The 27,931-nt window shown below is 40.9% G+C and overlaps 1 protein-coding gene across 5 annotated transcripts; it reads right to left on the reverse strand.

The window, feature by feature from the left end:
- Positions 1-10,654: 10,654 nt before the first annotated feature.
- On the reverse strand, positions 10,655-27,626 carry fkbp15b (FKBP prolyl isomerase family member 15b). 5 transcript variants are annotated; one of them, XM_046385646.1, is made up of 30 exons: positions 27,440-27,626; positions 24,914-25,017; positions 24,755-24,833; positions 24,475-24,544; positions 24,306-24,380; positions 23,508-23,606; positions 23,179-23,328; positions 22,998-23,066; positions 22,469-22,612; positions 22,114-22,268; positions 21,969-22,017; positions 21,744-21,860; positions 20,678-20,762; positions 20,442-20,548; positions 20,259-20,328; positions 19,982-20,091; positions 19,794-19,892; positions 19,554-19,648; positions 18,603-18,705; positions 18,069-18,101; positions 17,247-17,418; positions 16,282-16,418; positions 15,906-16,079; positions 15,572-15,724; positions 14,832-14,924; positions 14,513-14,626; positions 13,790-13,897; positions 12,932-13,581; positions 11,460-11,571; positions 10,655-11,268 (listed from the first exon to the last, which is right to left on the reverse strand). In XM_046385646.1, exons 1-30 carry the CDS (start codon positions 27,487-27,489, stop codon positions 11,185-11,187), a joined length of 3,660 nt encoding a protein of 1,219 aa, XP_046241602.1. In that variant the 5' UTR covers positions 27,490-27,626; the 3' UTR covers positions 10,655-11,184. The 5 variants fall into 5 exon arrangements, with proteins under 5 accessions (XP_046241602.1, XP_046241600.1, XP_046241601.1 ...); XM_046385644.1 differs by having other exon boundaries at positions 20,259-20,346; XM_046385645.1 differs by having other exon boundaries at positions 15,924-16,079; positions 20,259-20,346; positions 27,440-27,625.
- Between the last annotated feature and the right edge of the window lie 305 nt (positions 27,627-27,931).

Below are 27,931 nucleotides of genomic sequence, written 5' to 3' on the forward strand. Positions count from 1 at the left end.
GTTACTTTTTGATTCCCTTTGGTTACTTGCATCATAGCGTTATGCTGGTTAAGTGGTGAAAATCATGTGCCCACCTGGCTGACCTGAATGTTTACATCACAGCTGATCGGAGCTGGAGCAGACATGTATACCCATCAATACTGCAGAGTCATTTGGCAAGGGAGTCAACACTGAGGTCTGTATGGGCTTTAGATTTTTACTTGTTATTAATAACATGACGGATCTACAACCACACAGTAACAGTTGTTTTCAGGGGTTTTTCTTTTCTAGCCTGATTGCATGTTTACACTAAATGCAAGAACACCTCAACACATTGTGCACATTTGTTGGCAAACAACATGCAAATAGATAAATTTACATGTACATTCAGTGTGGAACCAGCTTTGTGTGTGTGTGTGCGCGTGTGTGAAGACCTTGCCCCAGCTCCAGTCATGATACCCCCTCAACAGGTTACGTCTCTGCCACATTCCTCATGCTAGTGTCCTTAAAAAGCTCCTGGTACACTGCAACCATCACTCATCCCACTGTTAGCCTGAATGGGTTCCATTTCTCGCTCCATACACATACTGTCTATCCTGTATACACTCATACTGAGCAGCCAGAGCTGACCACCAGTTCAGTATTAGATTTTGTAGATGAGTGTGAGCAGATTATGTCATGACCTGTGGTGCATTTGGATGCCCATGAATGGCAGTAGGCATGTGCACATCGGCTCTTTGGTACCTGCAGATATAAAGTTTTCCTTCATGTTGGTCATTTTCAACATCCATCACTTTTCTACACATTGGTATTTATAAATGTGCTTCTGGTATTCATTAAAGGTTTCTCTAAAAAAAACAACAACAAAAAAAACATAATCAATAAATGCTACTATTAGGTTGTTTTTCCAAATACTATCTAACTTGTCTAAACATATGACGTGAACCACATGACTTACTATTCAGAAAGGCTGTGTTCAAACATTGGATTGTTAGTCATGCCTTGTTTCAGATTTCAATAGGATTTTGGTGATCTCTTTATTCATTCAGTACAGTCTGAGTTTTCTTGCTGTCACCAACTAGTGGTCACTGGAGGAATAGCAGCTTTAGCAACTTAAGGAACTTTCACACACAGCAGAAAAAATGCACGGTATGTTTGTATGAGACAGACATCATGTTTAGCTGTATTATCTGATTTAGCTACTATTAAAAGATACTATTATTTGGGGATTTTGACATAAATGTGTTGTTTCCTGGCTTCTTTTTACAGGTAACATTAACTCCTTTCATTATTTCAGCAATCTGAGCATACATTAACAAAAAAACATAACATAAATTCCATGAATTTCTAAGAGAAAATGTTTTGCAGAATTACAATGTTGTCTGCTTTAAAATGCTGCTCTCCCTAATGGATTATATGAAATATGATTTATCCCAGATTATTTTAGTATTTCTAAAATATCTTCCAAGATTCAAATTACTATCATTATCGTAATTATCATATATTATTTAAGTTGCAGCGTGGACGATGAATTGGGCAGTCTCAGAGCTTGAAGAAAGAAGTTGCAGCACCAGATACTTCTGTATCTTTTGACAGAGAGCAGCAGGGTGAACTGGCTGTTGGGTTGGCTGCTGGGGCTACTGTTGTCTTTTAGCATCACCTGGGTTCTGTGCAGGGACCTCACCTCACCAATATCGCTGAAGCTGAGTAAATGGGCACCACTAACGTACTAGACTGTTCTAATCACTCGCACCATGCACAAACCATGTCATGTTTCCAGTCAGGATGCTTTCCAGTACTAATAAAAGTTAACGAGAACTTGGCATAGGAATAAAGCCTTCTTGAGTTTCCTTCCTCAGTCATTTCTGAGCTTTCCTTACTAGGGTGGAGATGACCATAACAGGTCCTCTGTGATAGTGATTCTCAGGAGAAAATCGGTGTACCTGCTCCACGTCAGCTCCAGTGATGCGGGCAGAGGTGTGCATCTTTCCCTCAACTCGGCGGGTTGTTCTCTGTGCACTACTCTGAAAGATTATTCATTTCTTCCAAAAGTGCATTATCATCATTGAAAAATCCAGCCAAGGATGGTGGTGTCAACCACATACATCACAATAGAGTTCTTACGATGTCTGGAGTTGCAGTCGTGGGTGTAAAGCATGAAAAGGATCAGGCTGAGCATGCAACCGTATGTTGTAGTTAACGCTAGAGGGGAGGAGGTGGGACTGCCAGTCTGAAGTATCTGTGTGGTACTAGAGCCCAGACTGCTAAGTGTGCCAATCAGTTTCATGGGGAAGATTGTATGGAATGTTAAGCTGAATTAACAAACAGCATTCTGAAGTAGCTGTTGTGAGTTAAGTTAAAGTTTGAGCTTTTACTCATTTTGCATATTGATAATGAAGTCATAACCTTACCAGCTAAAATAAGCATTACTTTGTACTACATGTAATCTCTTATTAAACGAATAAAAGCATATATTCATAAATATAAGTGCTACAGGTTATTATGGTAGCAAAACGGATTAATTATTGTGTAAGAAACTTCTAGAAGACAGTAGACACTGTTGCACCATCATAATTTAAACCAGGTTAAACATGTCATTGCCCTGACCTAATGGGAAAAACATGGAAAATGAACACTTACTAAAATAAAAACTACCACGCACTACTACGTCAAAAGCACCCATTTGGAGAAATTTGGTCCAAAGTATTATCCTGACTTTCTTTAACAAGGCTTTGGTTGGATGGGTTTTCATTAGCAGGATGATGCAGTGCCTCAAACTCCTAAACTCTTGGGATCAATAAAAATTAATGAAAAAGCAGGCCAGTCCTGCATGTGGTGGCTGCAGGTGTGGCTGTCCTGAAGCCATGTACATAAGAGAGCTGTGATTTGAGCTGGCAGCTGCCCCAGCAGCAGGGCAGAGGGAAGCTGTGGCCTGCACATTCCTCCACAACATCTAATAGTAGTGATGAAAGAAGGGAGCACAGAGCAGCAATAACTAGCCACAGAGCTAGCAATACTAGCAATAACCTGGCCATTGTGTGGCTGGCATGAGCAGGTGTGCTGCAGTTACTGATGGACATTTGTCTTTGTATAACTGGATGAAATTAAAGTTTGTGGTCCCCCTCATCTTCACATTAACACTTTGACATTGAGGCAACACCATCTATCAACCCTGAACACTTCAAGGTCCCGCGCTCTGTCTGCTTGAAACACGGTTCTGTCTGCAAAGACACAACAATCTCTGCTCTTCTGTTGCTTAGACAGTGTAAGTCCCATTTTGTCCATTTCATTTTCCTCCTAGCCAGCAGCAGGATTAAGCCTGGCTTGCAGCTAGGATCTCTTTCCTCTCCTCAGGGGGAAGTACTGGTCTTAATCCAAACACTGCACCTCCTTCCCCAATGTTGATGACTTTCTCTCATCAGTAATACATGTTTCAGCTATAAAGATTTTTCAGAGGAACAGTGTGACACCATTTGTAGAGCTGTGCATCCCTTGCACACACAAGAGCATATGCAACCTTGAACACACAGTTTCAAGATAGGAATGTCAGTGTCAGGTTTATAACTTCTGCTGCTGTCCCTAAGAAGCCAAAACATCAAGAAAGGCAGATTTATAAAATCTGTGTCTCCCATATTGGAAAGCTGTTAAAACAGCAAAAATAGTTAATGGCTGTCTCTCAAACTAATTATACTTGTTGGCAGTCGGTTGTAAATTATGAAAGTAAATACTGAAATGATTTCTTGAGAAATGACAAACAAACAAAAGACTGTTAATCCTGCACTTTTCAGCTCTTTGGAGTACAGTCTACAGACCCATTATAAAAATATTTATTAAAGCAGATTTAATTAAACATGACCACATTGTCTATTACACTTACAGAATGCTGAAAGGATGTTTTGAAACCTCGCTGTTGGATTTAGTGGTCTCTAACTGGAGTCAGGAAATTTGAAAAAGTGGAAAATAAGAAAAATTGATTCCCTGATTGTTTAAACATTTACATACTCATAACTTTGTGCAATAACAAATGCCAAGATCATATAGTTTTACAGCAATAATCTCTATATAAGGTAGGTATATGGGAGGGAACTACATACCGCAGCTAAACCAGCTGATCACTACTGCACAGACTCCACTGCCACCAACAAAAGATGGCAGTGCTCATATCTGGGATATTATGGCTTTACTTTTGCACAGTGGAAGGAAGTGGAGACAGGTCATCCATCTTTATACACTATATAAACAAAAGTATTCGGGCAACTGACATCACATTCGAAATACATAGACGGCTTTGCAGTTATAACAGCTTTCACTCTTTTGGGAAGGCTTTCCAGAAGATTTTGGAGTGTTTCTGTGGGATTGAAGAAAGTGGGAAGATTGAAAATCTTAGATTAGAAAATCTAAGATTTCCCTTCACTGACAGACTGGAAAACAGCCCCATGAAGAGGTGCGGCTGAATACTTTTGTCTACATGTCACTGTTTTATTTCTTTTGCCCGGACCTATTTTATCTGGACTTTAAAAACTGATGATGCCTAAAGCTCAAGCTATTGAATCATCAAAATACTTTCACATAAAAAACATACTGGATTCAACAGAAGGAACAGCAGGATTTAGCTAAAAAAGACAGAGGCCAGAGCCATCAACACAGAAGCTGCCTTTCCCTCCAGTGAATCTGACATTTCTTAAACTGCATACTGCATATTTAGTACACTAGAATAAACAAACTGCTATTTCAAAGGGACTTTAGTGTGGGAGCTGGCGGCGTAGCCAACTGACAGAGAGTGTCCTGTTAGTGGGCAGGGAAAAGGTGGCACCACTACACAGCGCTGCCTGTGATTCGGAGGGGAAAATGTTATCACAGTAAAGCCGTAAACAGAAAACGTTCCAGGGCTCCCTACGGGAACTGGGACACAAATACATAAAGCCCACTGTGCCCAAGGCTGCTGGAAAACCAACATACACTAAATGGAAATTAAGTCACTTTTAATCAAGAATTGACAGCACAGAAGGTATTGTATGTGTGAATGAGAAACAGGCCTGGCTACGCTCAACCTTGACGTAGCTAAGCGCAAAATTTGTTTCCTTCAGCAAACTAGCGAGATCATTTGTTTGCTCAGCAGCTAGCAGCATGTACCCAGCAACAAATATTCAGTGTTATTGACGTCTAAAATTAGTCCGGAGTATTTGCACTGACATTCAACTGGATTGAGATGATGTATTCAAAGGGCTCTTTCAAGATTTGGAGTGTGTAAATTCTCGACAAGCCCTGAATCATTTAAAAAGTGAAAGAAATGAACCGATCTGGATGGACAATAAGCTTTAAAACTGTTGATTTCTCCAGTATCAGTACACCACTCGTACAGTGATGTTACTGAGAAAACGCATTACTCAGGAAAGGGAAGCTAAAGCTAAAGCTAATGAAGTTACAGCATTTTAGGTGGTGAGGCAACTGAACTGTTTAAGTCTTAAGGGGATTTTATTCACTAGGTTTCATCAGTTCTTTTTAGTGGCGGGAAGTCCCTGGCGTTTAGACCTGTGTGGTTCATTCCCAACCAATCCCCAGGTAGCATCCTGGAGGAACATTGTTTCATTGCTCTATGTACTACACATTATAATGACAATAAAAACTCCTTGTATCCTTGGTGTCAAATGAGTTATTAAAGCAACCTTATTGTCAGACAGGACATTGAGATTTGTCCAAAACACCAAATTTTGCTCAATGACAACGTTCCACTTTTTTCCCCTGCAGTGTCAGCACATGGCAACCATGGTATGGTTAAGGTCAGGGCAGTTTGTGTTTACAGCCAATGTCAGGGATTTTTAAATCGCTTTTCTTGGCTTGAAGAATATTTTACAAAGGCAAAATCTCCATAGAGCTAAAACTCTTAACTAAAGGGTCATAACTGACCATGGCATTTTGAGGTGGCCTATCAGCGATTTTAGAGACGTGTCTTTTTTAATGGTTGTGTGAGGGGAAAATCCTTGCACTGAAGGGGGGGATTTTTTGCTGCAATACTGCAAGTGACCACCAGGCAAAAGTTGAAATAAGGCTGAGCAGCACTGTCATATCCAAATCTAAATAATATATTGATGGTGTTACCACATGAAGAACATCCATCCATCCATCCATTTTCTATACCGCTTATCCATCAGGGTCGTGGGGGAGCTGGAGCCTATCCCAGCTGACTACGGGCGAGAGGCGGGGTACACCCTGGACTGGTCGCCAGTCAATCGCAGGGCCAACACACAAAGACAGACAACCACACACTCTCACACTCACACCTAGGGGCAATGTAGAGTAGCCAGTTAACCTAATGTGCATGTTTTTGGTATTGTGGGAGGAAGCCGGAGTACCATGAAGAACATATTACTTCCTAAATTGGCGCCAGCAGTAAATTGCGCACTGCAAATTGTCCCATATCAATACATCAGTATCTAAAATGAGTAGTTCAAAAGAAGAACATCGTGTGTTGTAAGCTGTCCTGTCCTACATGAGCTGACCCAGTCAAGCTCCTAACAGTGTCTGTTGCAATGGCAATAAAGGTAACTCGGTGGAACACACCTCAATTCAAAATTTCAAAGTTTCACTGTTTGCTGTAAACTGCAAATGTTTACAGCAAACAGCAAGGGTCTAAAAATTGTCATGTGATGTAACCAGCACAGGACAGGAAAGTTCGACATAACACCAAAATTTTAGGTTTAGCAGATTTTCAAGGCATAATGAGCGACTGAACCTTTTAGAAACTAGGGAAGACATTAATTCAGTGAACTTGTCATGATAAGCAATTTTATTGAGGTTTTAAAGGTTGGTAAAGTAAAGGGCTTGTCACATAACATAACAACTCTTGGCCATTTCTACAGTCTTTAACTAACCCTGTGCCAAACTCTATACCAATTATCAGTTATTTCTAACAATATTTTTAAAAGGCCTCAGTTTAAGCGTCAGTTCATTGACTCTACAGCAACACCTAGTGCTCTACAGAAACAAAAACCCAAGCATGATGTATAACAGGAAACAAAGTCTGATCTCTAGCTGGTGATGCCTTTGTCACAAATAGCAGAAGTGGGATTGTGGTGGCAGCGATTCAAACACAATCTTCAGTTACTATTTTTTAATCATAATATAGTGAATATAATAAGATAACTTAAAACTGTCAGTGGATTCTGATTCTAACTCCTGCTTGGTTCTCAGAGGTATATGACAGCACCTTTTTCAGCTGAGCCCTGACCACTTCAAACCTGTAAGAAAAGCACTGGCAGGACACACGGGTAGCTCACCTGGTCAAGCGTGTGCTGTCTGTTGTGCTCTTTGGCAAAAAAAAAAATATCCCCATTCCTGCCATTATACTGATACAAGCCTGAGGGCACCTTATGGCATTCAGGTTTAGATGTTGAACCATAAGTCTGTAATCAGAAATGCATCTTTTTGCTAAAGATAAATCCAAAGTAGACTTTTTTGTGAGTATAATTCAAATTGAACATGTCATCTTGTAGCCCCTCACAGATGGAGGTGCTGGTAATGTTGGGGTTATGGTTGAGGAATGGGACATCGACTGTCAGTCTGCAGTTACCTGGCTGTGTGAGCCTGCTACGGTCATTGGGTGGAGGTTGTAAGATACATGGTCTGCCTCGTCCTCTGCAGATGAAGGCCTTCCATGCTCAGAGAAAACAGACGGAGGGTAACTCCTCCAACATACCCTTTGTCTCATCAGGCTCTTTCCAAATCAATCCCATCTGTTCCGGTCTGGGTTCACAATGTAGAGAAATAAGTTACTGCAGTCAGTAAATAAATGAACTACTTTCTCATTCAGCATTGGGCAATCTGAATTTTGGATTTGCAGTGTACTTTTAATTTTAATTTCCCTTACTAACACTTACTGAAATCACAAAACAGTACAGTTTGACTCTTGATAAGCTGTGTAAATCCTTGGCATACATCTATAATGAAATAATACATGTTTTAATTCTTTCACTCATCTGTTTAGGAGAAGCTGAGAATGAATTCATTCCAGTTTTCCTGTACTGAGACCAGGCTAATCAGGATACGTGACCAAGTACATGACCAACACCCAGTCTCTACATTAGATGTTGAAAACACCAAATAAACCCATTATAAAAGTGTTGTGTTTGTGATAACTATCAGAGTTGTCATCTTTGGAAGCCAGTGCCCCTTCTCATCTTGCACTTGCAGGAGGTGGTATTAATGGAAAAACACACATGTCCTGTAGACTTGTGTAGCAATCGTGTTCTACTGAGTGAGTGACCATCTTCAGCCATCAGCACTTTCAATAACAGGAGTTTTGAATCACTGAAAGAGAACTAACGTTGACTGGATTTTATTCAGAAAGATACTGAAGTCCAAAGAGTGATAGTGAAGTGATGCTAATAAAGACTAGAAATGAACATGAAACTATGTTGGTTACTCTGTTGTATCACAACAGAGTAACCAAACCTTTACAAAAAAAATCTCTTTCTTTTGGGTTCTTGCCTGTAAAATCATTGTTTTCAAGGTATATTTCAACTCAATCCATTTACAAACCATTTGCAATCTCCCAGGTTTCCTGAACTAGCCACCTTAAAGTCTATGACTTCCACAGGAAATATTTGTATGGAATATCTGTTATTATTATATATAAACTTATTCTGTTTCTCTTTAAAAAAAAACTTAAGACCTGCAGTGTATGACGTACAGTAAATTTGGTAGGGTAACCTACAGGAACAAGAGGGAAGACCTAAGGAGGGGAAGAAGCCTTCTTCACCAGGAGTTGCCTATCTAAGCGTTCCCTTCAGGAGAGCCCTCTTCTTTGACTGGTCCTGTTTGTTTGTTTGTTTGTTTCTTTTTTTTTTCTTAACAACACACAACATATGGTTTAAATTAATTGCAGAAATTCACTTCACAGGTTACACACTGACTGCTTGTAACATATTTTCCCCTTTGTTTTCAACAGATGTGTTTATCTCAGCAGTGGTGAGCAAAATCACTTCCTTGAAAGCCAATCAAGGAGACTCAGCACTGTGCTCAAAAAAGACAAATGAGTTTACATGGAAAGCAAACATTTGCATAGAGAATACACTATGAATCTGTTTGTCATTTTATGCTCTCTTGCTGTGTTTTATAAAACAGTGTGTATTGCTTAACATCATGCCATAGTGTGTTAATGTGCAAAACATGTGTCATCCAATTGTTCCATTTTGTTGAATGAGATTATGTTGTTGCAATATGTCATGTAATGTCACGTTGTGTCATTTTACCCCCGATCATCAACACTGAAACCACCGGCTCTTCCTGTCAGCAGCAGCCTCTCACCAACGGGACAATATACCATATTTCAAGAACAGCTCAGGAATGTCTCAAGGACCACAAGGTCCCGTACACTCTCCAGGTCCCAGCCTGATCGACAATCTGTGGGATGCACCACAATAAGGCAGGTGGGAGGGTGGATTCAGTTTATTCTGGTACATGCTGCCTTCGTGCTTCTTTTGTTAAAGCCCTCCTATTGATGAGAATGTTGTTAGTAGGTTCCGAAAAATCATCTTCAGCTTTAGGAGGAAGGACCTTCATGGATGACCCAACTTTAGTCCACTCTGATGCATTAACCACAGTGAGGGCTGGAAAGCTTATCCTCTGGAAACAGGACTAGTAAGACAGCTAGATGACTAGTATTACAATTCGTACATCAGATGACTTACACTGACAGCATCACAATTAAAAGCAGAACTTCAATCAGATGTCAGGCAGTTAAAAGTAGGGCTACAGGTGTGCCCACCTTCAGAGGCTGTTGCTGAGGCAGCGCTGAAGCAAAGGTCCTTCAGCTCTCAGGATATTCCTTTAAGGACTCAAGGTTCTGCTCCCAGCAGCAGGTGTGGGAGCACGGAGGCCGGAGACAATGAGCCTCATCCAGAGTGGGACGGCTGCTCATCATTCTGCCGACAGAGGGAGGCTGCAGCAGAAAAGGGTACTGAAGGAAATAACATGTCTTGTCAGCAGTTCAGTGCTAGTTAACTAGATAAATTACTAGATGAAAACACACGAACAACAGTGCTTTATAACAGTCAGTGTTTTGAGTTAAGCCTGATGGCTTTTCTTCTTGACAGAACGTTCTATCGGGAGCACACCTGGTTCTAACACAGACGTCTAGTTACCTAAAGCTTGCTATAAAGCTTCACGTCCACACTGAACAATGTTTTCAACAGTGTGTACTCTCATAGAAAAGAGATACATTTGAGAATGCGCCATTAATTTTTACTTTGAATTTAGGTTTGGTCTCATGTAAACTTAATCCACTAACTCATGTAAAACACTTACAGTTTACCTTTCAAACAGCTGCAATAAAATGCATTATAAGCCATCACTTTTATGCAATCTGGTGCAGTTAGTGGTGGGCTTTTCTGTTCCTTAGCAACATTGCTGCTTTAGCAGGGGATTGAGCACCCCCTGCTGGTACCTGGCTGTCATCCACAACATATCAAAATATCCTGTCTACTGTATATTATGAACTATTTCAGAAATAAGTGACAAACGAAAGCACTTTGCTTGATAATCAAAAGACTGACATAAAAGCTACAAGGTTATTTGTTTCAGAAGTTCGAAGCATATCTATCATGAAACCCTATGCTAACCTAAACAAAAATGATAAACTACTGCAGACAAAACTGATTCCACACGAATAACAATATGCCTCCAAAGTCATTTATTTTCTGGAATGAATTTCTGGTTAGCAAAATTGTGTAAAAGTTCTATTCTTAAAGCAGCCAGCTAATAATTAAAAACCATGTAATGATACAGTTTGACAAAAAACAGATTACAGGAGTACTACAGATTCAACAAACTAATCTGCTACAGTGCCATGTAAAAATTTGGGATTAATCTGCATCATCAACAGATATCACATAATTGATGAAAAGTATTTGTTTTGATTCCTCTGTGAAATACAGGCTTGTTATTTGAATTGATGTGGCTTTGTTCTTCAGGATGCCGTGGCAACAGCCGTCAGCCAGCAAAATGACACGGAGGTGCAGAGCCAGGCCGTCTGACTTCTCCATCCAGTCCAGTTCATCAGCAGAGCCTTCTCGCGTCACCTTGACTGCTCCACGAGGCAGAGGGAGCTGGTAAAGCACCATGTGCCTTTTTTTTTTTTTTTTTTTTTTTTTTTGTAGTAGTGCTGAAAATTAAAGACGCAGACCTCTGGTTTTTTCAGGTTCCAACTCAGCTCAGCCAGTCCAGACCATCATCATCATCATCATCATCATCACCAAACAGCGGGGCAGGGGGGGGGCGCCCCTTCAAGCTCTGGACACAAACAAGGGAAATGAAAACATGAATTTTGTCCATCAACATTGTACTGAGGGATGTAACTAACACAGAACAGGATTTAATCTCAGCAAAGCAGCATAATGCAACAATAAAACAAGACTGAAGACAAGGGAAGGGCTGAGGCTGACTCAGAGTGCTGAATCATCTGAGAGCTGATTATTCCTCACCATCTCATCCTCCTCCTCCTCTTCCTCACTGGGTGCTGCAGGGGGGTTGGCAGGAGTTGTAATCTTGAAAAATGGTGCCTCTCCATTTTCCTCACCCATTCCCCCAGTCAGACTGAGAGAATAGTAGAAAAAGCATAAAGCACAAAAAGACAATGACAAATAAAGACAGGGAAACGGGGTGAAGCAATCAGAATCAGCAGTTCAGTTAGTTTGCAGGAATACATGCATGCATTAGTAGAGACGGGGGGGGAGGGGGGCAGAAATATGTTTTAACTACAGTTAAATGAGTTAAATGAAACCAGGCCAATAACAGTAAGCTATACTGGCCTCCAAGACTGCAATCCAACATGTGTCATTTTTACATTTGGTGATGGTTGTTGGAATCACAGCTGCAAGCGAATCGTTTTCAAAACTTTGTGGTGCATTCAAGGATGCTCAAGCATTGGAAGTCAAATGCCAAAAATAAAGTTTGAGTGTTGTTGAATGTGTCGACAGTCACATTAACAACACAGTGGTTGTGTTAAGGTTTTCTGAGACACATGCCATTTGTGATATAATTTGTAAGCTTTTGTTTGTAACGTACTCATACTTTGTCACGTGTATCACAATTCTTCAAATCTACTATTCAATTTTACTCTCCCCAACACTGATGGCTATGCCACTGTTAGACTATCACTTTTGGATTATTTCTTAAAAAGACAGTGGTATAGCTGCTTGATTTAATTCTGGGGGCTTCCTGCAGGTTACAATCAAAACCAAAAATCCAATTCGATAAAAACACCACTCCACTGGAATCCAACAATAAATAACAGAAGATACAAATTCAGGTTGTTCAACAGTTTCTCAAATCAAATATACCCAACATCTCCAATGCTGTCAGAGTTAGCTCAGCCAGTCAGTTGATGGTCTTCATGCACACAGGACAAGTGTCTGGAAGTGCAGCTGTGGGCTATAGGTAAGCTAGCTGTGTTGTCTTTATTTATTTTCCTTTGAATGCATGCTGGACACGCACAAGTAGATGAAGAAGGAGAGAAAAAAAATTTGAGGGGGGGAATCATCAAACCTGCTTTCAATTACAGGGATCGAAACCGAAAGCTCATTTCATCGATTTGGAATCAAAATCGTGACATATATTTGTGAGCCGTCACACTTACCTGTAGTTTCCAATCTGGGGGGTTACTAGAATTATCTAATCTCACTAAATTGTGAGGCTGTGCACCACCTGATATTTGGAACAGCCATTCCGTATCACCTGCGTCCAGTTACTGTTGTAATCTAGCCCTAAACTTCATAAACAGATACCTGTGTGTGCAGAATCGTTGGCCATTGCCCTCTGAGGCTAAATCACCTTCAGACGATAGCCAAACCGGTTCTGAGATTGCTAAATGCCAGACTTTGCTCAGACTGCACATTTGGTTGACCGACAAGTCAAACAATAATCTGACTTGGTATGCATTCATGTCAGGCCTCACCTCATGCCTTCTCCTGTGCTGTTCTGAGGTGCACTTGGTGGTGGAGGAGGGTTGGCTGGGGGTCCAAAGGCTTTCTGAGAAGCAGCAGTCATTTCTCCTACATGTTCTCCGTCGTCCATGCTCTCCTTGTGCACCTCAATGCTCACAGCAGCATTCCTTTCCGACACAGATTCCTGTCCGTCGGCAGGTTCATCTTCTGGATCTGCAGAACTGTTCGTGTCTTTTTCCTCAGTAGAAACAGAGCGTTCTGCCTGCTCTTGCTGCACTTCAGGTTCCATGACTGTCGTCTCTTTCGATTTCAATTCACTGGATGAAACCGGATGGAGATCATTGGCTGCTAATGCCTCGGCCTTGCTTTGTGGCTGTGACTCAGTTATTGTTTCTGTCTCTTTCTCTGCTGCTGCTTCCTGATCCATCTGGGTCTCACTGACTTGATGAGAATCCAGTTCAGCCACAGGTTCTTCTTCCTTCTTTTCATCCTCTTTTACTTCCCTCTCTCCATTCACATGTATATTCGTTTGAGGCAACTCCTCTCTTTGTTGCACATCATCACTTTCTTCTTCCTCCTCTTCTTCTTCTCCCTCCTCTTCATTCTTGCTCGGTCTCAGGGAAGATCTCTCTGTTCCACTGAGCAGCTGCAAGGTTACATTCTGAAGACAAATATCCATATATATAAAGTACACCAAAATACATGCTAGCAAAAAAACTGCATAACGTGATACATATTATTAGTTAAAAGCTTTTTTCCATCAATAGATTTTCATTAATTTGAACATTAATCAAAGGCACTTTCATCCCTGATATTCCAGACTGGCACAGAAAGGCTGCTTTAGCATTTCATGATAAAAATGTCCTTACCTTAATGGTAGTGACAATCACTCCCAGCACAGTCTGGCCACTGTAAGACTCACTGAGGTCAAACTCGCCTCGCAGAGAATGAAACACTCCGTTCATCACGCGCTTCACCTGCACAAACACACAGAACCCGGCCTCACTTTGACTGCTCAGAAATTAGCACTGGCCTTAAACTTTCATAAGAAAACTACTAACTTTTAAAATTGTTGCAAATATATGAATCTTTGGCTGTACGACTTTAATTTCAATTTCAAAGCAGTTAATTTATATAGCAATATGAATCATATTATAGATTAAATACTGAAAAACATGAAAGATTCCCATTCAGAAATCAAAGACCTACCCTCTATACAGCATGCAGGATATGATTCACTGTGCACGGTGTGTTATCAGGTATACCCTATGGCGTAACGTCTGCCACAAAAATGGCTACTGCAGGACAGCTGAACTGGATTGAAATGTGCAAGCATTCATCATATTATATCCCCTGTAGCTTGTCACTTCCTGTTTGTGGGTGGTCAAAAGCACACACCTAAGAGAGGGATGTTCATGCATACTTGCATACTGATCTGGTAGTAGTAATTTGCTACTGCAGTCATTTTCAATATTCACAAAAGTACACTCTTCTCATGAATGCTGGAAAATTGGAGAGAATAATTGTGCTGTATCCTCACTTCGGCGTTCCATCTGTGAGTATGTGAATGTGTGTAATCGTGTATGACTCACCTCTGCTGTGGTGTCTCTTGTACTTTCCTGCTCCGCCAGTTTCTTCTCCAGTTCAGCCACTCTTCTCCCCATTTTCTCTCTTACAGCTACTCCTTGCTGCTCCAAGGCTGTGTACTTAAAGAGAATAACACACACTCACTGTGACTGAGTATGTGTGTGTGCTGCCTTTTACGTTCCTGCAACCAGGAACGTAAAAGGCAGCAAACAATACTTTTCCTAAGGAATGAATAGCACCCCCTGAATAATGCATCTCCTGTCAGTGATGACTATTTAATCAATTAGAGGCACAGGCTGACTGACAGCTGGTTATCCATCTTACTTTTTCCTGGAGGGCCTGAAGGGCTTCAGTCTGCCCATGGTGTTGTAGCAAATTCTGTTCTTCCGAATCTCTTGACTGCTTCAGGACTGTAACCTGAGAACGAGAGAAGCCAAAATTAAGACGATCACACATCATACTGTAAGACTTTTTCTGGTTTCTGCTGTTAACCAAAGCAATACAGACCCAAAGAGCTCCCTAGACTGTGTTGCTCAGACTGAATATATCTGTGTTTAATGAAAGAAAAAAAACCATTTTGAATATTCTCAGTTTTTCTTCTGCTTTGAGGACTGAACATAAAACTTACTATCCAACTAGTGAAGCCATTCTGTAAACAATAAAAAACATTTGGATAATTAACTGGTTTCTAATCAGCTAAAATAGAATGGTAGTTAGCTAGGTAATTGACTTTTGCTTTTACTGCTAAGTAGCTAGCCCAGAAATGGCAAAAAAAAAAGCAAGGGTACTCTGTATATTTGTTTCTGTGACATCTTCTATTTTTGAGCTTTGGGGTTTGTAGTACATGTATTAACTACTGAACTGTGAAAAATTGTGTACAAGGATTTTCATGTCACTGCGCAAACGTCATTAAATCTGTTATGTTTAAAGTTCCCTTTTAATGGTTAGGGACTTAGCACATTTCTTCAAGTGTAAAACATTAATAGTGTTCCTGTATAAGTTAATGAACAATAAAACACACTCTCTAATTCACTTTCTGATTACATGCACAGACATTTTTCTACCTTTTCCTGTAGCTGGGTTAGCTTGTCCTGCAGAGCATCTCTCTGCTCTGTTAGTTCAGCCAGTTCCCTACTGTGTTGCTCTTTAGCAGAGGCCAACATCTGCTCACACTTCCCCTTCCACTCCGCCTCCAGCTCCACCTGCAGCTGAGACAACTGCAATATACATGGTACATACCATTAGTGTATGTTCAGTGTAGCCATTTGAGATAAACACTTCTATAAAATGTCTTATGTTAACCAATCAAGAGGATACATAAAGGGGTTCAGAGAGAAAATTAATTGCAAGTTATTAAGCCATCACATTGTGACTGATAATCCTTTAGTATGTTCTTGCCCTTTCATTGGATGCAACCTGTTCAGATGCAGCGTTGTCATTGCTGGTCCTGGCCTTGCGAAGCAGAGTCCGGAGACTGTCCAGCTCCTGCTGGCTACTCTTGCGGAGCTCCTCCACTTCCTCGTCCCGACGATGACGCTCACTCTGCCATTTCTTCTTCCTTTCTGAAAGGGTCTTAAAGAGAGGCAAAACCAGCTGTCTGTCAACATTTACACCAAAACTATTTCACATTTAAAAAGAACTCCTGCCTGATTTTTTTCTTGACCTGAACAGTTCTTTAAAATAACATCTTTGCCTCCATGATGACTTCTGTGCAAAAATTAAAATTAAATCTATTGACAACCAAAATTGTGTTCCAACCATAAAGTATACTTACTCGTTCCAGGCTCTCTTTATCAGTCTTTAAGTCCTGCACTTCCTCTTCCATGTTGCTGACTCTCAGCTCCATCTCCTTGCGTCTTTGTTTCTCTGAGCGGTACTGAGCCTGGACCCTCTCTGCTGCCTCCTTCAGCTCTGACAGACACAAACACAGCATTTTTAGATCAGTTTTTCCTTAAAGTGAACACGGACTGGGCTAACAATGCCTTCTCAGATCTTCCCTTTTGCCTGTAATGCTCCAGCTACTTTTTACTTCACAGGGAGTTACCTTAATTTGGCTGTTGATGATTTGACACAAGAAAAGATTTTTCAGTCTGTCAAAGCTTATGCGGGATTGCTATCAAAGCAACACATTCTTAAGTCCTGTTAAAATGCAGGGTCAATCACACATTTGAATCTTACCATCTGGTATATGATCAGTATATTTAGAAGTGAACCCCATTCTTCAGACTCAAATGATTTCCTGAACGGCTCATGGTCGGCTTTAGAAATCGTTTTAAAATGATAGATCTCCAGACATTAAATCCTGCGGTTGGTTTGTTTGTTTTAACTTGATAATAAATATTATGAAGAACAGGACAAAGGATTGGCTATGTGAGTTGACTACATACACTTAATTCAAAGTTATTGTCAACCCCATTTACATTAAAGAAGGCAGAGGTTCTAATTATTGCAGTACCGTTGTTTAAGGCTGCAATAGTTTTAACTCCAGTAAATCTAATAATATAGATAGATAGATAGAGATAAATACTTTATTGATCCCGAGGGAAATTCAAGACTTTCATAGCCTCCTCCAATTCCTGGAAGGGAAGACCAGTCCCCCAGCTACCCATCTCCGCATGAAAAATGACAAGAGCTATTTGAAAAACTTTTGCGACAAGACTTTCTCAAATGTTCAAATCAAAAGATCAAATAAAAATTTCTCCAATTTTCCAGAGCAATGAAAACAACATCAGTGCAAACCTTCCAGCTGTGTTTCCAGGACAGTGACACGTTGGCTGTGGCCCTCACTGTCCTGCAGTGCTGAGCTCAGTTTAGTCTGCAGCTCCACGGCCTTCTGCTGGTGAGCCGAAGCTTCTAACTGCAACTGAGACAGGCGGGCTGTGGACGAAGCCAGATCCTCTGTCAGACGAACCTGATGGATAGGCAGACACAGAGAGGAGAGGTGAGAGGACGAGATGTAGCAGTGTCTGTCTGCAGTAAAGTAAAGTAATACCCAGGCCACAGAGACAGTGACAACCTGGATGGGTGGCTACTGATGCTAGTGGTGTGAGCAGCGTGACCCTGTGGGAGAAAAATACTGCAGTGTAGACCGATGGAAAAGGAGACAGGAAGGGAAAAGAAGAAAGAAAAGTTAGTTAAAATGTTGATGAAATATGACATGAACAGGATGATTCCAGCGGTCAGATCTGGGTCAAACAGTAGTTCACATGTTCGTCCATACTTTGTGCAGCACATTTGGAGGTGGCGAGCAATCACAAGCATGACAAACCAGATTAACTGATTGGTCTAAGAAATGCATTCAAAATGAATTTGAAATCTTTTGCAGAGATCATCTATACTTACCACAGCCCTAAAAGGCCCTAAATCACTGCAAAACTAATTCCAGCTGGTTTATGTGCATGCGTTTTAACTGTCAATGGCAAATTTTGTGTCAACCTCACAGAGGAAAGAAAAATGAAACTTTTGATGTGCCTACACAATTTCATTTTGTAATGTTTTTCTTATTTCGCAGATACTATTTGACCTCAGTCTTGTGGAGGTACACAGAGAAAACAGGCTCACCTGGCCAGAGCCCAGGTCCTGAGGCAGTGCATGCTGAGAAGAGAAAGCATTAAAAGCTAGATTTTCCTCAGGGCAGCACAGCAGCATAAATAACCAGGCAGAGAGCAGTTGGCAAAGAGAGAAGCATTTAATGAAACAATTTATTACACATTTATGGAAAAAAAATGAGTAACAAAGAGCCCTTTTATTCAGATATTTAGGATTAAGTAGCATACTGAGTGGGACATTTTATGTACATTTATAAAATAAATGCGTAAGTGTTCTTTGCCGGACAAACCACGTAACATTGTGCCTAAAACACCTCCAATACATCTTTGACATTTCTCATCTCGTATCATACATGAGATAAACTAAAATCAAACTTTGATCCCATCGATGCATCAGTTGGGCTTTACTTAGGATCAATTGATGAGATATCAGATGACAGTCGTGAGTGTGCGACGGTTTGGGTCCACAAACTACTACCTTCTGACTTGTTAAATCGCAGATGCAGTGTCTATCACCCCCTGTTTACCACTAAAGACAAATCCTCACCTTGTCCTGCTCAGCCTGCAGGAGTCTGGCCTGGCTCTGTTCACTGGTTGACTTGAGGGAGTCGTTCCTCTTTTCCAGCAGCAGGTTACTCTGCTCCATGTGCCTGGAAGGAGCACAGCACCAACACATTACATCCACCTTATTTAGACCAAAAGTCCAGCCAGATGAGATCACAGTGTGGAGGAGATACTGACACCTGAATGTTTCTCAGTCTTAATTACTCTTCTATTTTTACACTCTCTTGTCTTCTTTGTCTCATTTTCATTATTCTTGCTTATGTTTTGCTATTTTTGCTTTAATACTGTATAACCCCACAAAGCAATCTGAACCACAGTTTTTTAAACTGGTCTTACACAAATAAATCGTATTTGAACTCGAATTAACTCGAATAAAGTGTGACATGCACAATGATCTGAAATGCATTTATATAGTAAATAAAACTAAATCAACTTTCTGAATCAGCATCCGGCAGCTGCTTCTTCCAAACACTTTTCATGTTAGTACTGTAATATACCGGATACATTTAATTAGAACAGGTGTGAAAACTATACCACTATAACTTACCACTATATCAATATCAAATCTAAATAAAGTGACATAATCAGTACTTGGATTTTTGTGATTGTATTTATTTATTTATTTTTTACCAGTTGTTTTACTTTATACATTTACTTCAGTTACACACTGAAGAGGAACTAAACAGATTTTTTTTTTTTTTTTTGCAACAATCTCTAGATAAAACACATCTTACAATTAAATCCCTTCACTTGTCCTTTCGGATTTTTGAATTAAAAAAAAAAAATTATTACAAAACTTTGGAATAAAAACCAAACAATAATGTAAGTCACATAATGGTGGCTTTAAGAGCTGCACATTGTCATGAGAGTGAGAGAGATCATATACATTTCTATGTAAACATCAGAAATAATGGTAGGACATTTTCTCACTCACCTCTGGTTTTGGTTGATGAGCTCCCCGATCTTACGATTTTGCTCCTCAATGCGAGAGCTTTTCTCAAAGACTTCCTTTTTTAAACATTCATTTTCCTAAACACAAAATGAGAGTTTTCAGAACACACTGTGATTTCTGACAACAACTAACAACGCAACAAAAGAAAACCAAATCAAGGTATGTAATGTAAAAAGAGCTGAGGAAATAAAACACAAGGCATTGTACTATTCAGGGGCCTACCTGGACAATTCTTTGGATGTTATGCATTATCATGGAGGTTTCCATTGACATACTGGACACGCCCATGGAAAGACCTCCCTGCCTTTGAAGGTCGTCTATCTGTAAAAGTGAAAGGAAGACCTGAACCCCATGTATCTCTTTCTGTTAAAGCAGCTTCATGAACATGTTCTTGCACATGCAGTCTATACCTTTGAGGCCAGTTGATCCACTTTGTCTGCTACTTTTCCAACAGATAACCGGATCTCTGTGTTGTGCTGTCGGGCCTCTGTCATCAGGAAGGACGTCACATCGCTGGAGCCTGGGCAAAGCAACACAATAACAATAGTGTGTAATTTGTAACAGTTTCACCACATAAACATACACACAAACTCAAAATGGACTTGAACAACCATAAGTCACACTATACAACCCTCTATATAAAGCTAACACTTAGGGTTTCCTTGTAATTGAATCATATGCTCTCACCCATGTATGGGACAGTTTGTGCAGGGTAGACCTGGCCAACAGGCTGCAGCTGCGATGGAGCCACAGGGGTCTGTGTGAACGAGTAAGGCTATGAAACAACATCATGCAATAACATAAAGAGATATTACCAGATTTGTTCATGTATACTGGTGATGATTATTACAAAATGCGGTGAAATCTCACCTGAAAGGCATGGCTGCTGCCTGGAAGCCCAGGCTGTGAGCCAACAGTGGTCATAACGGGAACTAAGGCAGAAGGTGGAGCTGTGTGAGGATGAGGATGAGGATGTACTGCAGGAAAACAATTTAACAGATCAAATTTCAGGAATTCATAAAAGAAACCGTAAAAGCATCCTGTACACCATCAGAAGCGTTCTGCTGCAGAGAGAACGCGTACATGAGCAGGTGGACGATGCTTACCGTGTGCTGAAGCTGGAGCAGCAGCGGATATCTGCACTGGGGAAGGAGCCGCCGGCCGATCCTTCACTCTGCTGCCACTGGTGTCCTGGAAATCAACGTATCGTGGCAGAGACTCTGTCATGTCTGTGTTCTGATGCTCTGTACAGCTAACTTCAACTGTTCTTGAATTACTGTTAATGTCAAATAAAGCAAAATGCCGTTCTCAAAAGACAGTTCGCCTGAAGTAAATATTTCTGGTTTTAGTGGGACACCACGTGATGCCTATTATAAATATCTTGGTTTCTGGCTGGAGGACAGGCTGTGCTCCAAGAAATAAAAACAATATTCTTTTTCACAGAACACATTTTGACATGTCACAGTAGGACAAGCACGGGTGTGAATATCAAATGGTTAGCGTCTTCAGTTTCAGGAAAAAGGCCTAGAAATGCTTAGTTGTTGTGCGGAAACTATTGGTTTCTGTACACTTAAACATGTTTTTGACCTGTAATCTAACATGCATAACAGTATTTTGATGAAACACACATATTAACACATGCTGTCCTTAAGATGAACATTTCTTTCCAAATAGGCATTTCTCAGATTGAAAACAGTTCATCATGCCATGTACTGTTTCAACCCATCCTAAGCCTTAGGCCAGAGAGCAAATTTATATTAAAAAGGCATTTATTAATATTAAAAAAAAAAACAGAGCAGCCCACCTCCTCCAGCAAACAAAGAGGTTAAATAATTTTCTAAAACAGCTGATAACTGTAGTTTTTTTGAGCAAAAAGCAAATGGGAGGAAATGATGCATTTGCTGAGACTATTTTCAGCAGTGGATTAACCCGTATTTGGTGCTCTAGTGGGTACTTTTAGCAGCCAGGCATATGAGGGACTGAGTCACACTGATATTACTTTTGAAGTGTTCCTTCCTTATCATGAACATAAGCAGACTTTGGAAAATACTTGTCAGTAGAATACAGTCACTGCTGCTTTTTTTCTGGTCTTTTCATTGAATTTGTTGACAAGAGAAAGCTACAGAATATCAGCAGAATTATTCTTTACATCTGCAGATTCTGAAAACGCACCTCAAGTTCCGAGTCGCTGGATTCGGGCTGGCTGGCTACTCCCGTCAGAAAGGGCAACATGGGCTGGCCCATCTTTGCCATGCGAGAAATCAGCTTGGCTTTTGTGGCGTCAGGATTCTGAAGTTAGAAAAAGAAAGCCCCCTTCACTAAAACTGCAAAATAATTGAATAAAATTCATATCAAAGTGTTTTGTTAATATGGAAACATGGCAGAGAGGGAGCTTACCGCCAGCTGTTCACTTAGTGAGTTTGACTTTGCGCGAAGTGGTGGCTCTCTGTGAAAACAAAGAGAAGGTCAGTGAGAAATTAGCTTATGTGACAAAAGAATTAAGGATAATGCTGTTAACAATTTCCTGAGGCTTAAATCTCACCCTGGCATGCCTGGACCTGAGGTGGTTGTCTGTACTTGGGGCTCTGGGGCCAGACTCTCCACACTGGGGGCTGGGGAAGGAGCAGGGGAGGGAGCAGCAGAGTCTCTGGAGCTGGCACTGGCCTGATCAGACCCACTGTCCTTGGAAAACTTCACCTAAAGTACAAGACAAACAGAATAAGCTTCAATTCATAATTTACCAACATTGCAAGCAACTAGGAGAAAAAGCACCAGAAACGGCAGCTCTTTGAAGACATAAACGAAGGGAATGAAGCATTTATGTGACATTAAGATGAACAGGTCAAACCTAAAAGCAGATAAGGGAAGGACGAAGAAAATGGTTCGTTGAGCGTTACCCGTCGAAGTTCCGCCTCAAAAATAAGCGTGCTGTTAGGCGGGACACGGTTGGGGACTCCTTTGGATCCGTAAGCCAGGTTGGGTGGGATGACAATGAGACGACGGCCTGCCTTCTTCATCCCAAGCATCCCTTCCTCCCAGCCCTGCTCACCCAGACAAGGAGGTAATAACATGACAGTGATGATGATGAACATGATGCAGTCAAGACATTTTGCCAAGTACACTGCACAGGCCAGGGATTAAACTACCTGTTTGATTTCTTATTATTTTTAATTAAATACATTTCATACTGTTGATGCTTTGCACATCATACAGCACAGATTCAACACAGAAGCACAAAGCAAACAAGTTCAAATGTTTCTGGGCAAAATGACCAATCATCACATCCACATTATCAGTATCATTTCTCTCTGTCCTCCACTTGCCTTCTGAATACACTAACTCGAGGTGTCCGAGCATGTTGATCATGTTTGGATGTGAAAGAAAATTGAACTTAAGCTGCTATTCTCATTTAGTGTTGTGACTAACTTTGATCACTTTCCCAGCTCCAACTTTCAGTCGCAGCAACTTATCCTTGTTCTGGTTGGTGTCAAACATCTGAAATGACAGTTAAGATTCGATGAGTCGTGTGCCATCAAGTCGAGAAAATTCAACGGCACTGGCGACAAAATGATCAAACTGGCAAAATAATGATGCAAGTGTGCGTTACCTGTCCGATGGCGTGGTTTTGCAGGAGCCAGCCTGTGTACACCACCTCCAGAGAGTCTCCATTTTCCACCGCCTGGCCATCACCAAGACTCAGATCCTGAACCAGCACAGCATCTAAGGAGGCTGTGCAGTTCGCTTTGGCCAAACATACCTGATGCACATCAAAAGGAAAGACGTCGTCATCAAATAAACGACAAAGCACATGCAATTTGGTGAACGCTTGTATCTAATGTAGTGTCTGAACGATAAAGGGCTTTTGCTTAGTCGCACACGTTGCCAGTCAAACAACAATCACAAGCTCAGTGAAGGGTCTTCCTCTGCGCCTCTAACCTCTTTGCAGAAGTCCGATGAAGCTTTATCTGATTCGAACATCAGGGACCAGTTCTGCCTCTGGTCATCATAAAAAGTGCAGTAATTGTTTGGCTGTACCTGCAGGAGAGAAAAATCACATGCTCAGAATTAGCAATCTGCTCATTTGTACAGCAACTTGCTCCAAGGTTTACAGTTTATACAGTCTGGAGTGTCATGAGCTTTGATATGTTGTTCTGTTTTTGTGTTTACAATTATTAATCTAGGTGACAGTGAAAGACTGACATGGAGACTTTATAAAATCTTTTCATTATAATCAATCAATATATTTCAAAAGACAACAACATATTTTAAAAGGAAATGATCTTCACATGCAATGAAAGTTTTATTTCATATTTTGCTTGATATTTTCATATATGACAGGTTGAAAGATGTGAAGTGAAAGCATAGGATCCACACTGTTTATGTTTTTTGAGAAAAATGTATTTGGGCTTCCCATTCTCCTTGTCTTTACATTCTATTTTTCTACAACATACAAAATAGGACATTGTATAGACAACGCAGAATACTTCATACTATGAACACAGCTCATCCCCAAAGATGTCCCATAGCCAGAACAATTAAAAGCACTGTATTTGTAAAGATGCAGACTAGTTCTTACTGGAGCTGACAGAGAAGAAACCTCGAGCTCACGTAGATCTAAACTGCTTGACAAACTTCTTTGCTTATCAAGAAAATGCACACTATTGGAACTATGAGAAACATCCTATTGTAATCTTAAGCTCCGTATGTATTCAACATCGTTGTGTCATTGTTTACCGTGAAAACAAAGCCCACGTGAATCTTGGCAGCAGTCACTTGTTTCTGTTGGCTCAAGTACAGAAGCAGCTTGTACTGGAGAAAAGCAGAGGTGCATTATTCATTAAAAAAAAAAAATCTAAAGTCACAAAATAATCTGAAACAAGTGACCAATTAGCAAAGCTCCAACCTCTTTTGTTGTGTGGTTTCCCAGCACGGCTGCTCCCAGCTTGCCCTGCTTCACATACTGTCCATTAATACTGCAATGGCAGAAAAGCTTTTCACTTGACTTGGTATAAGATGATTTGGGGAGTTGTGACTGGATTTATGCAGTTCAAGCTTTACAAAAAATGTTTCTTGCTGGGAGCGAATAGTTGCAGCCTACAGACTTATTACATTTAGAGAATACATTAAGAAAGTTGAAAATTTCAACAATAATAATAAAAAAAACATTAAAGCAGGGTCCTCACTATCTGAAGGTCTGGACTGCTGTGGCAAATAACACTGCAGGAGCTCCAGGTGGAGGAGCTGATTTCTGGGCAGCTGGTGCTGTGAACGGACAAAAGATATTTTCAGTTCAGCCTCCACATTGTGGCTAAATCTGAGTGTCTCTCATGTCTCTGTCTCACCAGAAGTGGAACTCTTTCTGGGCTGTTTCGGTGCTGTGTACTGGAACGACTCGTTTCCCTGACTGGCCTGCTGGTCTAGTCCAAACAAGGAGGCCAGCTTAGCCCTGCAAGAAATAAAAAGTGGAAAGATGGTCTCGATATGAATAGGTTGGCCATGAAATGTGCGATTACACTCATAGAATAAATAAGATAAAATAAGATATGGCCTGGGCGGTGCAGTGGTTAGCAGGGTTCCAAGTTTGAATCCCGGTCTGGGCTCTTCTATGTGGAGTTTGCATGTTCTCCCTGTGCCTGCGTGGGTTTTCTCCGGGTACTCTGGCTTCCTCCCACAATACCAAAAACATGCACATTAGGTTAATTGGCTACTCTAAATTGCCCCTAGGTGTGAGTGTGAGAGTGTGTGGTTGTCTGTCTTTGTGTGTCAGCCCCGCAATTGACTGGCGACCAGTCCAGGGTGTACCCCGTCTCTCGCCATAGTCAGCTGGGATAGACTCCAGCTCCCCCCGTGACCCTGATGGATAAGCGGTATAGAAAATGGATGGATGGAAGATACGGCCTCTGGCACCATATCTAACATCATTCCCAAGTCTAAAGCTGCTAATGCAAGCCTTTCCTCTACATGTAGGGGTCTCAGGAGCAACTGCCGCCCCACACTTCAACCCCTAACGCAATTTTAATATAAGAAAGACTCAAAAGTCAGTTACACAGTGGGATACATTATTCTATCTGCACAAAGTCATTAAAAATATGCACTGTATGTATGGGTTAAACTGTTATAACTGAATCATTTGGGCTATAAGATGTCAGAAAGGAATTAATTAGAAATAATCACAGCTTTTCAGAACCCAAGTTGACGTGTTGAAATTAAGAGAAGCAGCAAAAACAACAAATCAACACATACTGCAACATCACTACAACTACAAGAGGAGTCACAGGCACCAATCGGATTATTTTCAACAGATGCGATCAAATCTGCAAGGCTAAACGAACATTTCAAGCTTCTGTGGTTTTCAAAAAACAAGTCTAGTCTTGAAAAATTGCCCAGCTAACTGTACTGACCCCTGGAACTCCTTCCACTGGTAATCACTGTTATCTCCCAGAACGGACATGTTGAAAGCCTTGAGGCCCTCATCCCCGATGGTAAGGAACGGGGATGAGGAGGGGCAGTCCGTTTGCATGTGTGAGTCAAAATCCTTCTAGTGTACGTTCTGACGCTTCTATCCCGGGCTGCCCCTGATCTCTTGGTCCCCGGTGCAGTCACACCACTGTGGCAGATTCAACAGCATAGCAGAGGAAGAAACTGAGGAGGTCCGACTTAGTGCTGGGTATCCACTGAGCAGAGATGGGCTGTGGCAGAAGCCTTCACCTTACTCCTCTAACAGGCAGCATGTGAGAGGAATTATCCCCCGTAACACTCCTCCCTCTGAAACAGGCCCAACACTGGCTGCTTATTCCACCAGCACATACACACTGTGCTGCTGTCACACAATGGTCATGCAGGGCCAGAAAGCACAACACGGCTGTAAGACTGAAAATATGGCAAAGCTGGAACTGAATGCCTCGTACTTGAAAGTCAAGGTATATTAATAGTAACTGAGTATGTCAGTATGAGTATAACAAGAGGATCACAGTTTGGATTCCTCAAATGTCCAACATCACACTAACCTCCATTTTAGGTGACTTTCAATAAGTAAACACACACGAACATAGAAAATACATAACTTCACAAGAAAAAAACATTCATTTCAGCAAATTAAATAATTAGATCTTTTTATTATAGAATATTCTATATTCTAACAATCTTTGAGTGCTCGGAGTCAGTCGTAAAGCAATGCGTTTTGATAACTGGGCTTTGGTTAATAAGACAGTGATATTGAACCTCAAAAACAGACAAAGTTAGTGGAGACAGGATGACGTGTTAACTTACCAAACCAGAGATACAGTCCATATGAAATCAGTGGAAGTGTGTCCATGAACTAGCCACTTTAATTCTCCGTAGGATGAAAATACGTTGTGGCTGTTTACTTTTACACGGTAAAATAGTCGTACATGTAGCTAATTCTTAACTTTCCTGGAATGTTCCGCTTTCTTATTTAGAAACATGAAGTCTCATCAAAGGTCCATCAGTCTACTGAGGGTTTAATTACATGGTAGGAAGTACTTCCATAAACATCAGAACTGATTTTCTAATCGGCTTGTGCTCTTCTGAGAACTTAAATTACATAAAAGCTCATCTGTCTGAACTTGTTCACAGTGTTTTTCTGGGCATTTCAGTAGAAGCACAGTGATGAGCAAAAAATTAAATATTAAGACATTTCCTTAAGTGTGTGCTTCACTGTGAAAAAATGTAATAAGAGTCGACAAGGAATTCACTTGTTTTCTAAAATCACAAATAAGGTCGCAATAAATTGTCATATTTTAATTGAAATTTGGCACATACAGGACAACAGCTAGCTAACTCTGGCCAAATGATGCTAGGCTAGTTAGCTCGCAACCTAAGAGCATTGGCTTAGCAAACACACTCACCCTCCCGTGGGAGACAAGAAGTCCCCGTCTTCATCGTCTCCGCCGAACATCTTTTGAGTTCCAAGCCTTTTGTCTTAAATATAACAAATGCACAAATATGTTAGCTGTCTGTGCATAACTACTTTGATAACTATGACTTCCCCTTCCTGTTTGTGGTGGAATCAGCTGACTTTCCACCTGACCCTAATTCAAGTCCCTTCAAAGACCACTGGAGGGCGCCAAAGACTATTACAGGATATTAAATGAGCCTCCCCAAACGCAGTTGCTTTTAACAGGATTTAGACCAGAGGAAGAAGGCAGCACAAGGTCATCTTGAGTTGAAAGTGCTGCTTAGTCATCAAGTATGCACACTGTCAGGGATGCTGCTCTGTGGTCAGCCCTGACCTTCGACCTCAGAGAAGAGTGCAGACTGAGATAGTTTAAATAATGGCAGAAATGGCGTTGGCATAAATAACAACAACGACAACGAAAATGAATTAAGACATAAAAACC

The sequence above is a fragment of the Scatophagus argus genome, chromosome 4 (assembly GCF_020382885.2).
Source record: "Scatophagus argus isolate fScaArg1 chromosome 4, fScaArg1.pri, whole genome shotgun sequence".
Lineage (NCBI taxonomy): Eukaryota > Metazoa > Chordata > Actinopteri > Scatophagidae > Scatophagus > Scatophagus argus.

Coding starts and splice junctions, on each gene's coding strand:
- fkbp15b (XM_046385644.1), bottom strand. CDS start 27,489: ATGTTCGGCGGAGACGATGAAGACGGGGACTTCTTGTCTCCCACGGGA. Junction 19,893..19,981: donor TGGATCAACTGGCCTCAAAG/GTATAGACTGCA, acceptor TCACTTTTACAG/ATAGACGACCTTCAAAGGCA. Junction 15,725..15,905: donor AGGTTGCATCCAATGAAAGG/GCAAGAACATAC, acceptor TGTATATTGCAG/TTGTCTCAGCTGCAGGTGGA.